The following is a 17,500-nucleotide window of genomic DNA, read 5'->3' as shown; positions in this document are numbered from 1 at the left end:
CTTATTTGCTTTCAGTGAAACCCAATCGAGGTGCTCCATATTTATATTTGTTTACACGCGTGTCAGTGTTGTTTGCTCTCATTAGCACAGCTAATTGAATCTGCATCTACGAGAACGTGAGAAGGGGGTGAGGAGGAAGAGGAGGAGGAGGAGGAGGAGCTAGGAGGAGGAGGAGGAGGAGGAGGAGGAGGAGGAGGAGGAGGAGCAGCTAGGAGGAGGAGGAGGAGGAGGAGCTAGGAGGAGGAGGAACGGGTAGTCACTGCCAACAATAGTATTTGAGGGTCGGCAGGGATGTGTGTTTCTGTTGAGGGGGAAAGAAGAGGTAATGAAGGGGAGGCGACGAGAGGTGTAAGGAAGCGATGCTGGGTTGACGGTGTCTGAGCTCTGGTGGCTTCTGTGTGTTCGTAGATTTGCATGGTTGACATCCCCTTTCTCTCTCTCTCTCTCTCTCTCTCTCTCTCTCTCTCTCTCTCACACACACACACACACACACACACACACACACACACACACACACACACACACACACACTCTGCCCTTGGGGGCCACACCTGAGCCATGGGTCTTATTAAAGAACACTCCCATTAAGTGACTCCCCTTGGCACTGCCCCACCTCCTCCTCCTCCTCCTCCTCCTCCTCCTCCTCCTCTTCTTCTTTCTCTATTTCCTCTTCCTCTTCTTCCTCTTCTCCTTCCTTGTCCTCATCACCACGCTGCGTCACCTTTTAAACTTACACACTCACCTGTTGGCCACACTTGTACTTCCCTCCATCTGCTTGTTTTGATTTGCTTCTGTGTCAGTATATCACGGCGTTACACCCTTCTGGCCACGTATCTAACTGCACCGTCACCGCCACCATCACCATCACCCTCAACGCCACCCCCAGCAGCTGCACGCATCCTTATCCCCGTCCTTTCGCTGCCTCCTCATCACCTCGCCTTATCGGGACACGCTCTTCACGTCGCCCGCTCGTGTCTGATGGAGGGGGCGGGGTTAGGCAGGGATCGAGGCCGTGGTTGAGGGGGTTGTGGCCCTGCCTTGCTTTCCTTATCTTTATGCCTTCTCCATCCTGTTCGTCCTTCTCCTCCTACTCTTAATCCTCACACTTTTTGGCTCTTGTTTCTTCTTCCTCCTCCCGTTCCTCCTCTTCCTTCTCCTCCCTCTTTCGCTGTCCTTTCTCATCCTCTTCAACTCTTACTCCTCACTTTTTGGTCTTCTTTCTCCTTCCTCCCCCCGTTCCTCCTCTTCCTTCTCCTCCCTCTTTCGCTCTCCTTTCTCATCCTCTTCATTCGTTCACGTCATGTTGTTGTCCCTTTTATGGCCTTGAGGTTATCTTCCGGCTTTTGTTCGTGTATTTCTTCCTGTAATTTTCCTCCTCTTACCCCCCTCTGTCTACCTATCTGTTTCTGTCTGTGATTTTTCTGCATTTCTGTCTTTGTCTTTCTGTGTCTGTCTCAGTCTTTCTGTCTATCTCCCTTTTATCATCTTCAAATGCCACTGATTCATATTTTACCTAGTCTGTTTGTCTGTCTGTCTGTGTGTGTGATTTACCTGTCTTTTTATTCCTTTCCGTTTGCTGTGTCTTTCTATCTCGTTGTCTGTCTGTCTTTCTCTCTCCCTTTTCTCACCCTCAAACACCCCTGATTCATATCGAAGTGTCCGCCCTTGGCCCTCACGCCCCCCCACCCACCCCTCCCTGTGTGTGTCTAGGAGGCGGCGGCGCGCTCCTCACCCACTTGGCAGCCCAGTAACCTCCAACACACCTAAATAAGCACAATTAGGGCGGGATTATGCAATTGTGTAGCCTTAGCTGGAGTGACTCAGTGATGGGTCCCAAAAATATCCTGTTATATACCGTACATGAGAAAAGGTGTATAGATAGATAGATAGATAGGTAGGTAGGTAGGTAGATAAATATAGAGGTAGATAGATAGACGGACCGACGGATGAATGGAAGGATGGTTGAATAGGTAGATACATGGATAGATAGATAGAAGTCTTTTTGTTTTTGTTGCCCTTGAGCTGCTTCAATTGCTGTATAAATAAGATAGATATAACTAACTGAAGCATATTGGCAAGGAAATGCATAAAGCAGATATATTATGTGATGAGGACACTGATTGCAAGCACCAGCGCGGCGTTGACAAGAACGAGTGGCTGACTATTATTACTGCATTTGCCTCTTACGTGTTTAATTATTTGAAGGTGGTTGGTTGTTTTTGGCCCTTCCTGAAGCACCCGTGAAATTACCGATGAGCAGATCTTAATTATTTGAATGTGGTTGTTTTTGGCCTTTCCTGAAGCAGCTGTGAAAGTATCGATGAACAGTTCTTAATTATTTGAATGTGGTTGTTTTTGGCCTTTCCTGAAGCAGCTGTGAAAGTATCGATGAACAGTTCTTAATTATTTGAATGTGGTTGCTTTGTGTCTTTCCTGAAGCAGCTGTGAAAGTATCGATGAACAGTTCTTAATTATTTGAATGTGGTTGCTTTGTGTCTTTCCTGAAGCAGCTGTGAAAGTATCGATGAACAGTTCTTAATTATTTGAATGTGGTTGCTTTGTGTCTTTCCTGAAACAGCTGTGAAAGTATCGATGAACAGTTCTTAATTATTTGAATGTGGTTGCTTTGTGTCTTTCCTGAAGCAGCCTTGAAAATACATCGATGAACAGTTTTTAATTATTTGAAGGTGGTTGTTTTGCCTTCTCCTAAATCAGTCGTGAAAATTTGTCGATGAACGCAATGCAGAAAAATATTGTTGAACTTCTATAGGCATTTTTGGTCGTTCTTCGCGGGGTCTCTGTCTTACACGTGACTCGAGGCCACGTGAATGGAGTCTGTCACGTCCTTCCTCCCACGTCTGCAGGTTACGTGTTTTGCTCTCCGTTTTCTTGGACATGCCTCACATTCCTGACATTTCCACTTTTTACTTTTTGCTGTCGTCGGGTGGCGCCCATCTTACCCTCCCTCTCTTTCCCTTCCCGTCTACCCAACACTCTCCTCCCCTCTTCTCTGCTTCTTCGGTTTCTCGCCTCTCCACTTCTCTCCCCTCTTCGTTGCCCGTTTACCTAACACTCTACTGCCTCCTTTTCTCCCCGCCTCCTTATCCCTACTCTCCCCTCTTTACCTTTTTTTCATTTCCCTCCCCGTCTCATCAGAACTCCCCTCTCCTCTTCCCCACTCTTTTTTTTTCTTTCCCCTCTCCCCACCACTTCTTTCCTCTTCATACCCTTTTTTGCCCTCCTCTGTCTCCTCAACATTACCTTCTTTTCTCACTCTTTGCACCATTTCTTTCCGTCTCTCCCTCACTTCTCTCCCCTCATTACACCTCGTCTGTTTCCCCTCCCAGTCTTCTCAACACCCTTTCCATTCTCTCCTCACTTCTCACATACCTCTTTCCAACTTTGTCCTCCCATTCCTTTCCCCTTTCTCAGTCTCGTATCCACAACATTCTATTCGCATATCCACCCCTCATCTTTTCCTTTCTCGTCTCTTAACACTCCCGTCCTCTCTACCACCTCTGCCCCCTTGACGCATCCGCCTTCCTGAGCAGCGAAACTTACACTGGCGAGCCTTGTTAAGAAGTAGTGTGTGCAGGAAATCTGACTCACATAGCTCGAACCCTGACAGAGAAGGAGATAGTGCACAGGGCGGCTAACGTGGAGTGTAAGATGCATTGACAAAGGGGGTCGGGGGGCGGGAGAGAGAGAGAGAGAGAGAGAGAGAGAGAGAGAGAGAGAGAGAGAGAGAGAGAGAGAGAGAGAGAGAGAGAGAGAGAGAGAGAGAGAAGGGGGGAGTAGGGGAGGGACTGGGTGGGTGTGACTCGCTGGGCTCGTCTGTTATTTCTGGCGACACGAGACACGGGCGACGCGAAGGACTCGAGACTGCTCTGGCGCCGCGCTGAGTCAGTCTTGAGTGTGTGTGTGTGTGTGTGTGTGTGTGTGTGTGTGTGTGTGTGTTCGCTATCTCTTCTTTATAACTAAGTGGAGAAAGTTGTGTCAAGAATGCTTAAGAAGAAACAAATCTATATGGAAACAGAAGACTACTGAACACACACACACACACACACACACACACACACACACACACACACACACACACACACACACACACACACACACTGGGTTACTATTTTTTTTCTGACCGAAGGCAACATGCTCAGTGCAAATTTTTCTTCTTATTTCTGATTTGATTTTTAGGAGATCTACTTTTCCTAACAACGGATAACATGGCATCGTGTAAGAGTTTTTCGTTTATCTTATTGTTCATATTTTTATTACTTTATTTATTTATTCATTTATTTTAGATTGGTTACGTTTACTTTTCATCTTTCACATTACCGTTGAATACCTGAAGGTTTGTTGAACTCTAGTCGAGGTGCTTTATAGTCTTGTTCTGCTTCATTCAAATCCTCAAAGACTTCAGTTCCTCCCCTTCCCGCCTCTCCATCCTGCCTCTCCTGTTCCGCCCCACTGCAGCCTTTCCAACTCCCTCTCCTCGATTCACTGCCCCGGCCTTTGAGAGCTACACAAGATATTATTTTTTACCTTTCATCTTGGTTTCCTTGTTCTGCTTCATTACTCTCTCTCTCTCTCTCTCTCTCTCTCTCTCTCTCTCTCTCTCTCTCTCTCTCTCTCTCTCTCTCTCTCTCTCTCTCTCTCTCTCTCTCTCTCTCTCTCTCTCTCTCCCTGTTTCACCTCGCAACTAGAGAAAAAAAAGGGCACTCCAACCCATTTATTTGCGTCCCTCACCTTGCTCCTCTTCTGCCGGGAAACCGTTCGTCTTAGTGATTTATCTTCGGAAGTACAGGTATAAATTGCGCTGACATCCCCAACGTCGACGCGGCTGACAGGTTGGGCAGAGCAGATGTAATTAGTGGGGAAGAGAGGGGACGGGGCATAGAGAGAGATGTGATGCATGGATAGGAAAGGTGGGAAGGGAGGATTGGAGAGAGCTATGGGAAAGGTGGATGAGAAGAAGAGGGAGGGTATCATAGGAGGAGGAAGGGATAGAGAGAGGCCTAGAGGTGTTTGTAAATAAAATAAGAAGAGAGGGTTGGTGGGGGATAGAGAGTCAAAGAAAGGGAAGAACTGAAGATGATGAGGGAGTTTAGAAAAGAAGAGAGAAGGGACTTGAAGGAAGGTAAAGAGAAGGAAGTGAGTAAACGAAGGGAGAGGAGAGTAAATTTAAGGTAGGAAAGAAAAGGGAATGGAGAGAAAGGTAAGCAAGGGGAGGCGGGGGTAAATTCAAGGTAGGAAGGAGGGAAAGAGGAATGGCAAGGGAGAGGAAGGTAAATTTATGGTAGGATGAAATGGGGAGAGGAAGGAGAGAAAGAGAAGAGAGGAAGTCGCGCCAGAAGTAAGACACGTGAGGATAATTCTTCATGAGCGTCACAGCAACACGATAAATCATCAAGAGAAAATACCGCGGTGATTAAACGAAGATGCGCTTTAATGTGGCTGTCAGACGAACCCTTTGAGACTAAGCGCTAATTCCACAGGCCAACATAGGGTCTTTGTAACCACCCGAAACAAACGATGCTATCCTCTACAATCCATTCAGGGGTAAGGTTTCCGATTCCGACCAGATGCACAATAGATGTCCTGAATAGTTTCCTCAGATTTCTGAACTTAAGATGAACACAAAACAATATTCAAGGGATTTTCGAAGTCTTTGGTATTGGTTTGGGAGCTTACTAACACCACCATGTCGAACTGTGAAACTGGCCCAGAGTGTACACGTGGGAGCTTCATGATGGTATTCGTTCTTTGTGGACCAGAAACACGCAAAAGAGGTATAGTTAATCTTTGTTCTGCTGCACTTTTTATTAATGTGGGTGTCAGGCGAACCTTTTTGGACTAAGGGTGTACACGTGGACGGTTTCATAATAGTCGTTCCTTGGGGTCCAAAGAGACACAGAAAAAGTATAGCCAATCTTTGTTTTGATGCGTTTTTATGTGGCTGTCAGACAAACCTTTTGGGACTCACGCCAGCTTTTTTAAACGTCATACTTGTAATTAGTAACAGTTATTTGGTTATTTTACTTTTAGCTTTTTATTTCCATTTTTGGGACGGAGTTAGTTAAAACTGTTGGATTTTCGCAGTTAACACATTACAAACTCAGTCGAAAAAAGATATATAAAAATTCAAGAAAACATACTAACTTCGCCTTAAAAAAATGGGTCACAGAAAGGCGAATCAGCCACGTTGTTGATTTTTTTTTACAGCAAAGGAAACAGTTCAAGGGCTTAAAAAAAAAGAAAACAATAATGAAAAATAAGACCGCTACTCGTTGCTCCTAAAAGATTGGAGAGGAGTGGCCGAAAGAGAAGGCAATTTCGGGAGGAATATTAATACAAAGTTCAAGCTCTACTCTATTCAGGAGCAGTAAGTAGCGGGCTTTTTTTTTTTTCATTAATGTTTTCTTTTTTTACGCCCTTGCACTGTTTCCTCTGCTGTAAAAAAAATAATAATAAATAAAAGCGTACCGGTAAAAGTGTACACGCAGAGGCTTCATAATGGTGTTCGTTCCTCGTGGACCAGAGACACGGAGGAGTACACCCAATCTTTGTTCTGGTGTTGCTCTGCCCAAGGCTCTGTGACGCACGCTCCGGTATTTATATATGCTGCTACAACGCGGCCTTGCTAGCTCAGACAAGAAGTTTTTTTATTTTTTTTTTATTTTTTATATATACAGATGCGTGAGATCCGCCCACCTATTTTTCCAGTTAACTTTTACGAACTCCTTGTGTATAAAGAAAAAAAGTATATTGCTGGCGTTGAACATTTATTGCTTCACTGTTGAGGTTCATAAAAGGGGCTGCATCTCCTTTCTTTCCTCTTTATTTCTCTAAATCACGTTTACCTTGTCATCTTAGGCTTTTCTCCTCATGATGGTTGTTATTCTTCTCAACTTCTTCCACGGGCATCTTATATCTTGGTTCCATCTTTCCTAGGGACGTTTTTAGGCTTTCATTTTCGTCTCCTAACCTAACCTAACCTAACCTTACCTAACCTAACCTAATTAAAGAGAGGAATGGGTTTGGAGGTTACATTCTCAACCTGTGTGCATGTTAGGGGTGTACACTAACCGGGGGTGTCTCTGATCCTCCATGATCGTGTCTTTGTATCCTCCATGATCGTGAACCTTGGCTGTTTGCTAAGACTGGGTATATTTTAATCGTTGAAATGTGTATGTATCGCATCTGGTGGTTGTATTTGCGATATTTTTTCTCTGATCATTGGTGTTTTGTGTGTGTCTAAGATATTGTATTTTAAACGTTGGTTCATATTGTGGTGTATATACTAAACATGGGTGCATCTTAATGTTCCTGCATCTAATGAACGTTTGATAATATGGATAAATAAACGTTGATGTATTTGGTGGGTAAATACTTAGCGTCACTGTATCGAGGTGGGTGTATCCTAAGTCTGGGTAAATCCTAAACGTGGGTGTAGCGATTTGATGTGTATTTCAAGCGTGTTTGCAACTCTATCCTAAGTACATGTTCCCCCGCAGGACCATGAGGAAGGGGACAAGAAGATGATCAGCCTGGAGCGTCTGTTCACCCCCGCCACGGACTCCGGAGACCTAACCCCAAAGAGAAGTCCGTCCAGTAAGGGGGAGAATGGGAAGCGAGAGAGAGAGAGAGAGAGAGAGAGAGAGAGAGAGAGAGAGAGAGAGAGAGAGAGAGAGAGAGAGAGAGATTGGAGGAGGTGAATTGATTTTATATGGAGGTGTTTGTAATGGAGGAGACCTGGTGTGTGTGTGTGTGTGTGTGTGTGTGTGTGCGAGCGAGCGAGCTTCTTGGCCCCTTCCGCATGTTTTCCGCACAGATTATTAAAAACTTGCTTCCGATACTGATGATATTTATAATAATTAACAAAAGCAAAATGATAAAAACAATAGTAATAGTTGTAGTAATAATAATAATGCAAGTAATAATTCAATGTAGTGGTAGCAGCAGTAGTAGTAATAGTAGTAGTAGTAGTAGTAGTAGTAGTAGTAGTAGTAGTTGCAGTAGTGATAGAAGTGGTAGTTGCAGTAGTAGTAGTAGTGTTAGTAGTAGTAGTAGCAGTGGCAGTAATAGTGGCAGTAGTAGTAGTAGTAGTAGTAGTAGTGGCAGTAGTAGCCGTAGTATAGTCAAACCATTTCAAATAGTCCGTTTGGGCGCCCAAACGGACTATTTGAAATGGTTTGACTTAGTAGTAGCAGCAGCAGTAAAAGGATGTTGCAATGTTTTGCGGGGCCGCTCAGGGGGCCGTGCGGCCTTCATGTCGCGCGACAATGATCAGCCGCCGCGTGCTCCTCCAAACCGTCCGCGGATAATTGTCATCTTGTGGCATTACTCGGACCGGGATAATTGTCACTGCTTCTCATAGTTAGAAACAATTGTGTTTATATTATCACGAAATAAAAAAAAAACAAGCTACATCCGACCGTGACAGGACTCGAACCTGCAATCTTCGGATCCGAAGTCCGACGCCTTATCCATTAGGCCACACGGTCTATGAATATGAAGTGAAATGTAGGTGTTCTTTTTTCAGTAAAATAATAATAAATAATTCTGTCGAGTTTATAATATTTTTCAAGTCGGCATAGTCTAGAAACAGCGTTTACTTCAAGATCATTTCAAGGCAAAGGTTGGATATGGATCTGTGTTTCTCTTGAGGCAAAGAGAATCACGCAGCATCCACCTGCCGCGGTGCCGGGGTGACCGGTGTCCCCGTCTGCGTCGTGAGAGGCTGGCGTCTGCATCAGGATCTGGATCATGATGGAGCCTCAAGAACCCGGCGCCGCCATGTCGCTCATCTTTATCGGGTTCGTCGCTATGCTTCACCCTTGCTGTCTTAAGGCCTTGGGGTGATCATGATGGTAAATACAAAATAAAAGAACATAAATACAACTGAAAACACCCTTCTCTGCCCCTCCCTCTCCGTTGAAAAGGATTCCACCAAAGAGTCCAGAGACTCCCCAAGATTCCTTGCGTTTCGCACCCCCTCAATTCGGACCCAAAATATCTCAGTAGACTTGATGTTCTTGCACGTCTTATCATCCATGTAAGTGTCTGTCTGAACCCCTGTAATGTAGAGCATGTAGAGGCAGCCTTAGTGCAAGGTGTTGCAGTCCTACAAGAAGGCTCTTTCCTTCTACACAAGACCTCACAAACGTTCATGTTCTTCAGACTGATTTCTGACTTCTTAATGACAGTCTTCTACCTTTTAAACTCCGCCGCAGTGTTGCTGTCTTTATATCTTCTACCGATATGTTCATACTGACTGCTATTCTGAACTTTCTAACTGCATGCCTCCACCCTTCCCGCAGCCCCACTGCACACGACTTTCTCTCATCCCTATATATACTATCAAAATTCCTTATGCGAGAGTTAACTAGCACATTCATTCTTTCATCCCTTTCTCTGGTAAACTCTGAAGCATCCTTCCTTCGTCTGTATTTTCTCCTACCTACAACTTGAACTCTTTCAAAAAAGGAGTATCAACACACGTCCCCAACCGAAATTGATCTCTTCTATAAATAGTCTCTCATTTTTTATTCCTTTAATGAAGCAGCGCTAGGCTGGCTTTTGTTTTCTGTTTGATATGCCCTTTAGCTGTTCCCGTTGATGTAAAAAAAGTAATGGGTCTGACGCAGCTTCATTCCCTGAAAACTCCCTCGCAACGATTACTTGCACGCATCATCCCTCCCTTGAACGCCGTTTCCCTTCCTCCTCGCCATGTGTCCCCAGCTGTTGCGACGACACAAACTAGTCGCCAAATTTCTCTCCCGAAGAAGCTTCCCCGAGCACCCCAGCCCTTCATGATCTTGTAGCACCTCCGTCCCTTTCCCATCTAGGCATCCCTTCCTCATATCACATTCTTCACACCATGACAGTCGTATCACCCGGTGCACCCCTCCTACCCCGCTGGTGCCTCGTGGAGAACTGGTATGAGGGGGAGAGGGAGGGTCAGCACGGCGGCCTCTGGACTCTCCGTCATCGTTTTTGCAACGCTGGTTGTCTCAAGTCATGCAATAACAAGATGACTAGCAAAACTTTTTAATATGCTTCTTGTATCGTCTTGTGAGCAGACGCTTTGCTATTGGCACATTTATGTAACAGCAAAGAAAAAGTTACCTCCAAGGATCCAGTTTATTATGGTTCGCGGCGCTCACTGGTAAATCCGTGCATGATATGGAGACGAAAGCATTTTTTTCTTTATAACAAACTGTGGCTGGCTGTTCAATAGCGGTACAGAAAGTAGTGGTAGCAGTGGTAGTAGTAGTAATAGTAATAATAGTAGTAGTAGTATTGGTGGTAGTAGTAGTAGTGGTATTAGTAGTTGTAGTAGCAGTAGTAGTAGTGGTGGTAGTAGTAGTAGTAGTAGTAGTAGTAGTAGTAGTAGTTATAGCAGTTTAAACATTGTGTTCCCATTGTAATAGTAGTAACAAAAATAAAATAAAAGTAATCATTATTCTTAACCACTCGGGAACTGTCCACATTGTCCATCCCCTGTTTACGTGGTGCAGGAAGGTGTGGGCACTAAAATGAACATAAACGGGCGGAAACACCTGGTTTTTCGCTAAGACAAGGCCACAGAGCCTCGATACTGGGCTCTGTGTCGGCCCAGAGCCATTTAAGCTACACCTGCAATCTTGCCGGGATGAGTGGCGTGTGACTGACTGGTTGGATGGTGTTTTGCTCCTTGACAAATGCCTCCCATTCTTCCTGTAGTCCCTTACATGCTGCTTGCTGTATATAAAGCTGACATAATAATGAAGACTTTTGCATTGCTGTGACTATAGGTAGAGCTTGCCTTTTTTATGTAGTGCATTAATAAAGCCACAAAAGGTATATAGTCGTTGCATGTGGCTTGTCAGCTCCTCGTGTTGGGGTCACACAGTCCTCCCTGACGCCGCCTTCCTCCCCTCCTCCAGAGAAAGCCTTCGCGTCCTCATCCTTCTACCGCCCCGACCACCCGACCATCGACGACCAGGTGGAGCTTGCGCAGAGGATTTCCTTCTCGCTGGTGGACGAGAACAACAAGATGAGCCGCGGCCAGTCCATGTACATGAAGAGGAAGAAGAGGTCCATGCGCTGGATACACGCAGGTGAGTCGCCGTGTGCCGTGTTTGCCTCCTACCCAACCCCCACCTCCACCCCAACCCCTCCCCGCCCAGTCTTCCCCTCCCCCGCCGTCCCCAGTCCCCGCCCTCTGTCTGGTGATCGGAATATTTGACTTCAACGCCTGATCTCCAATGTTATGCTTCTACCTTAACACACATTTCGATGCAGGTGATTCAAGTACATTTAGCTCCTTTTTGTAATGCATCATGGAGACAGTTTTCAGTAAGGGTCAAAGGATGAAGTCAGGGTGTTTTACCTCATGGCATTTTCTTATCATTTTTCTATTATTTTTTTGTTTTATTTGATGCTGTTGGTGTTTGTTGAGTCGCCTTTATTTGTTAGATAGGCCTGAATAAGCGACCTAAATTGAAATAATACAAAACGGAGAATTTCATGGATACGCAAAATATCCATGAATTTGGCAGGATTTTGAAATTTTTGCAGTCCGTTGTTATGATCGGACCGCGCATTATTTTAGGCTGTAGTTAAAACATCGTGCAGTTTTTTTGTTTTTTTTTATCTCCAGGCAGTCTGTGGTAGTCTATGGTCCAGGTTAATGACCGATAAGATAAAAACAATACATAGGGACATTTTTAACACAGCTATAATTATTTGAATGACTGGTAGAGTAGCAAGTCTCTAAGTGTGATAAGACTATGCCTGGCTCCTCCCAGCGATAAGATAGTACATGTTTGGTGGCGATAACGTGCAGTTCAACTATCAGACACAACACTGGTGATACGGGGGACCCCTCAGCTCTGTCTCCTTTCCAACCTTTTCTTGCAGCCACGGAGAGACCAAAAACAAATCTGATATATTCTTAAGATGCTCTCAACACGCTGCTCTTACAACATGAAGACACAGGAAGATGCCGGAAATCTAAATTTTGTCTCGGGGATGCATTAATAGTCCCCACTTGAAAGAATTTGTCTCAGGAATGAGGAATTACAAAAGACGGAAAGCTTTTTAAGAAATCACCACTGGAATGAAGGAGAGTGAAGTATCGGTTAACTGGCTAAGATACAGAAAAATATAAGCATTGAAATTGTTACTGCAGACCCCCCACACACGCACACACACACACGCACACACACACACTCACACAGAGTTCGGTAATGCAATGGGTAGCGCGCTCACTTCAACCAAGAGGTCCCGGGTTCGATTTCCGTGCGGAGTGGAGACGTATATATGAGCAGTCTCCCTTAATCTGTGCCCCCTGTCCACCCAGCTGTGAATGAGTACCGGAAGTCAGTTTACCGTTGACCGTCTACCGTTGATGAGGTTTCAGGTTGTGTCTCGCCTCCCGGGTATGTGTGTGTGGGTGTGAGATTACAGCTGTACCCAGAGATCCGTCACTTGCGCGTTCGTTCAGTTCGGTGATGCTACTGGTTGGCGATCGCAAGTCTGTCGCGTGGTCAGACCATGGTGAATTACACACACACGTAAGCATGACGGGGCAGGAACAGATCAAGCAGGCACGCCGTACCACGCTCAAGGTCATCTGCCTCCCCTCCGGAAAAGTCCCAGTGGCCGCATTCCCAACCCTGTCCGAGCCGACAATCCAGGTAAAAGTCAAATTGCGGCCCAGGGCGAGGAGGAGGAGAAGGAGGAGGCGGCACTCACACGTAACTTAAGAATCTCGACGAAAACACTTTAAAGATAATGATTGTGAATAATGATAACGATGAGAATAATAAAAGATAACAGTAATAATAATGATAAAAATAGCTGTAATAATAAGGGTGATAATGTATAACCTAAATAGAAAAATGTACTTCAGCTGAATATTCGAATGCAGCGTTGCAAGATGATCAAGACAACACACACACACACACACACACACACACACACACACACACACACACACACACACACACACACACACACACACACACACACACACACACACACACACACACACACACACACACACACACACACACACACACACACACACACACACACACACACACACACACACACACACACACACACACACACACACACACACACACACACACACACACACACACACACACACACACACACACACACACACACACACACACACACACACACACACACACACACACACACACACACACACACACACACACACACACACACACACACACACACACACACACACACACACACACACACACACACACACACACACACACACACACACACACACACACACACACACACACACACACACACACACACACACACACACACACACACACACACACACACACACACACACACACACACACACACACACACACACACACACACACACACACACACACACACACACACACACACACACACACACACACACACACACACACACACACACACACACACACACACACACACACACACACACACACACACACACACACACACACACACACACACACACACACACACACACACACACACACACACACACACACACACACACACACACACACACACACACACACACACACACACACACACACACACACACACACACACACACACACACACACAGTTAAGGCAAGAAAAGAAAATACTGTTAGGCGCTTCTCACATCCCCGCAACACATTAGTGTTTTTTTTTTTTTTTTTTTTTTTCGGCGGCTACTCATTATTTTCCCATACAAAGCACTGCTCGGAGGTATGCCAGACCAGTGCGCGTGTCGGGAGAGGTAGTGACAGGGAGACAGACAGGCAGTAGGCACGTCGACAAGCAGGCATGCAGGCAGACAAGCAGCCAGACACACAGGCAAGTAAAAGAAGCAGGTAGGCAGGGAGGCAAACAAACAAGCAGGTGGACAGATAACTAGGCAGGCAGACAGATATGTAGGGAGGCATTCAAGCAGACATACAAACATGCAGACAGAAGTTAGACAGTTAGCAGGCAGGCAAAGAAAGAGAAAGGGAGGCAGACAGACAGGCGAGTAAACAAACAAATGAGAGGTTAGTAGGTCAGCAGGCAGGCAGCGAGTCATGGTGTGGCAGGACTGGTATGTACTCGGGCAGGCAGGTTGTCAAGCGGACGGACAAGAGGTCAACAAAGAGGCAGTACGGCAAGGAGGCGATCGTCTTGTGGTCATCATCAATTCTTTTCGTCATCATGTACTCGTCTTCTCGTCACCGTGTACTCGTCTTGTGGTCATCTTCATTCTTGCCGTCATTATGTGTTCGTCTTGTGGTCATCTTTCATTCTTGTCGTCATCATATACTCGTCTTTTGTGGTCAGCATGTACTCGAATTTTGGTCATCATTCAGCCTTTTGGTATTCATACAAAGGTTATGTAGTAATTGTGTATTCACGCCACAAGGAAGCCTTCAGCAAAGCAACAGACGAGAATGTGGCAAGGAAGCGAAGGAAAACGAGAGCCTGATTGCTTTGGAGGAAATGTTCAGGTCGCCTGTAATTTCGTGGAATTTTTCTGCTTCTCCATTTGTTTATTGCTTTATTTTATCATGTAGCTGTTGGTTCATTCATTTATTTTTATATTTAACTTTTCTCGTTTATATATTTTCATGATTGTTTAACTCAGAGAGAATGCGACTTGAATATCTTAATCTATTCTCCTGTGATGATGTGCAGCAATAATAGTCCTGTTTATTGACTGATCTATCGGAAAATTATTACATTTTATCATATTAGCCGCTAAATTTTGTATAATCTTGTGTTTATTGGCATATTCGTGAGACTGACTTTTACGTTTCCCATATTGTCAGTCAACCATCCAGTCGGTTAGCTTTTTCAGATATTTCTTAACTAGGGCAGAAAGTCAGTCTTGCTGCACTCATCCTGGCTCGGGACACGACACAGACAGACTACAGCCGCGTGCCTCTCACCCCTTCTTGCTCAGCCTTGTATTCTAACCTTTCGCTCCGTGGCTTTTCCCACGCTGCATTCCTCCGTGGCTTGCTTGCTTCCTCTGTTTGTTTGAATTATTTCTTTTCAGAGGTTTGCTGCATTGTTCACAGTGCAATTTTTAAATCAGTTTATTTGCCAAATAAAAGTTTTTCACTTACATTTTTCTGACATGATAAAATGGCTTATTCCGTAATTTGTTTTCCACGTTTGTTGTTATTTTTTTATGTTGTAACTGATTCAACATTCAATGGCTGTCTTTTTTTCTTATTTTACTTGAAACTTTTATTTTTCAAACGTCTTCAGTTTCATTTTACTTTTACTTGATTCTTGACTGAGGTCTCTTTCTTGACGCGGCGTGACGATGACTTCTGTGTTCTAGGAGGAGATAACGACGAGGAGGCCGCAGGTAACGCTGACTGACCTTCATTCCGCCCTTCACCCCCCCCCCCTCCCCCCAACGCTTCCTTCCTCAGCCAACACTCGAGTGTAAGGAAATTCCTCCAACTGGTCCCCAGGACTCCATGAACCCTCATTATTTTGCTTCATACTCCAAGAATTCTACCTGTACTTAGTCACTTATTTAAACTGAGTCCAGCGTGCGGTTTTCACTTTAGAACAAAACATAAGACTAATCTCAAAATGATTTCTTCGTTTTAAAATGAAGCAAACCTCTAAAAGGGGAAGCACAAAAAGGTTTATCCGTTTTACCTTCAATTGAGTGAAACGAATAAAGATCTGGTCTTGTTTATTCTCACGTGAAGGATTATAATGATCATGACCCAAAATATTCAACTGGAGAGGCTGGATCGACACAGGCAGCACAGAGTATTGGCTGAGGCACGACCGCCCGCTACCACACTTTCTTTACCTTTCCGTTCTCCACTTCCCTGACTGTCTCCTCCTCCTCCTCCTCCTCCTTCATCTCGTCATCGTCAATGTGTTTTTCCTCCTCCTCCTCCTCCCATACTGAGACAAGACGTGACCCCCGCCTCCTTGCCTACCTAGGACTGTCTGAGCGAGGCCCTGTGGTGATAAGGTTAGGACCAGACCACCAACCTCTTGTGAGCCCGTCTGTTGCTGTCACGTAATAGTCTCTTAGTGTTGATGACGCTGTTATGTACCGTGTGTTTAAGAGAGAGAGAGAGAGAGAGAGAGAGAGAGAGAGAGAGAGAGAGAGAGAGAGAGAGAGTGTTCATCTTGTAGTTTCCCCTGCGATGATTGGTGATACGAGCGCCATTCCTAAACATCCTACAATCGCTCCTTTCCCCAGCTTTTACTTCCTCTTTCATCACTCACCACCCTCATTATCACTACCACCACCCCCACCATCACCACCGCCATCATCACTACCACCACCACCACCGCCATCATCACCCCCACCACCACCACCGCCATCATCACCACCACAGCGATCGTGCGTGTTCATTCCGTCCAGTTGGTAAGTAAATGTTGTCACACACACACACACACACACACACACACACACACACACACACACACACACGAATATAATTTTAAAATATACAGGTGAGCACATTTTGAGACAGCTTAGAATTATCCCTTACCTCTTTAACAATGTCCCTCATGGTAAACTGTTTGAGGTAGTTACGTTGAGAAAAAAATTACAAAAGTTCTATAAATATGGGTCTTACGACGAGAGAGCAGCTTAAGTCTCATGGCAACAGACTTAAGTTAAATAGATGTATATGCGGCGAAGACATGGTAAGAATATTAGTCTAGAAAACAATAAAGTGTAATGGGCGCAACTGACTTAAGGCCGCCGTATGGCTGATGGAACTAGTAGGGGCCGCTTTGATAGTCATGTTGTTTGTTTTGATCGTTACCAATGGAGGCGATCGCCGCTATAGTATTTCCACTTAAAACTGGCCGATGGGGTAGTGGCGGCTGTGGGGTTAGCCTAGCCCCGCACCTTGCCACACACTCTCAACACCTCTCGCTTCCTCTGCAGCCATCACTACCCCATAGACCAGTTTCACGAGGAAAACTATAGCGTGGATCGCCGCCATTGGTAACGATCAAAACAAACAAAATGACTGTGAAAGCGGCCCTGAGACTGGAACCAGTAAGGGGCTGGATCAATCACTGGGGATCATTTTGCCTCTTTATTGTCTTTTGTCCCACGTACTTTTATTTATTTTTTTGTGTGTGAACTCGAAATTAGTAACATTTTGTAATTCATGTAATTGCATCTTCCTTGACTGAGTGAGGTACAAGCTTTAACACACACACACACACACACACACACACACTTAAATATTTAAAATTAACTGATTAAAACATCACCAAAGGAGAATAACCCAAGGTCTCCTGATCCAGGCTTCACGCTTGGGTTATTCTCCTTTGGTGATGTTTTAATCAGTTAATTTTAAATATTTAAGAGTGTGTGTGTGTGTGTGTTAAAGAGTAAAGTTAGGGGCACACGTTACAGCTGCGCGTGGTTGCGGTGCTCATCTCCGTCGCATTGGCCCTCAAG

General features: G+C 45.1%; 1 protein-coding gene and 1 non-coding gene across 18 annotated transcripts in view; one reads left to right on the top strand and one right to left on the bottom strand.

Annotated features, from left to right (window-relative positions):
• LOC126999031 (nascent polypeptide-associated complex subunit alpha, muscle-specific form-like) overlaps positions 1-17,500 on the top strand; it is a 107,398-nt gene that overhangs the window by 64,961 nt on the left and 24,937 nt on the right. For 14 of the 17 annotated variants that reach the window (XM_050861370.1, XM_050861368.1, XM_050861366.1 and 11 more), the window contains 3 exons: positions 7,518-7,614; positions 10,932-11,105; positions 15,386-15,412. In XM_050861370.1, coding sequence (XP_050717327.1) covers positions 7,518-7,614; positions 10,932-11,105; positions 15,386-15,412 — 298 coding nt within the window. The remainder of the gene's footprint in view (positions 1-7,517; positions 7,615-10,931; positions 11,106-15,385; positions 15,413-17,500) is intronic. The other 3 variants (XM_050861364.1, XM_050861360.1, XM_050861359.1) reach the window with 2 other exon arrangements.
• On the bottom strand, positions 8,435-8,507 carry Trnar-ucg (transfer RNA arginine (anticodon UCG)). Its single transcript has one exon. It is a non-coding gene; the product is annotated as a tRNA-Arg (tRNA).

The sequence above is a fragment of the Eriocheir sinensis genome, chromosome 15, assembly GCF_024679095.1.
Source record: "Eriocheir sinensis breed Jianghai 21 chromosome 15, ASM2467909v1, whole genome shotgun sequence".
NCBI lineage: Eukaryota > Metazoa > Arthropoda > Malacostraca > Decapoda > Varunidae > Eriocheir > Eriocheir sinensis.
Note: the sequence above shows the minus strand (reverse complement) of the source record. Positions and strands in the feature narration are given on the sequence as shown.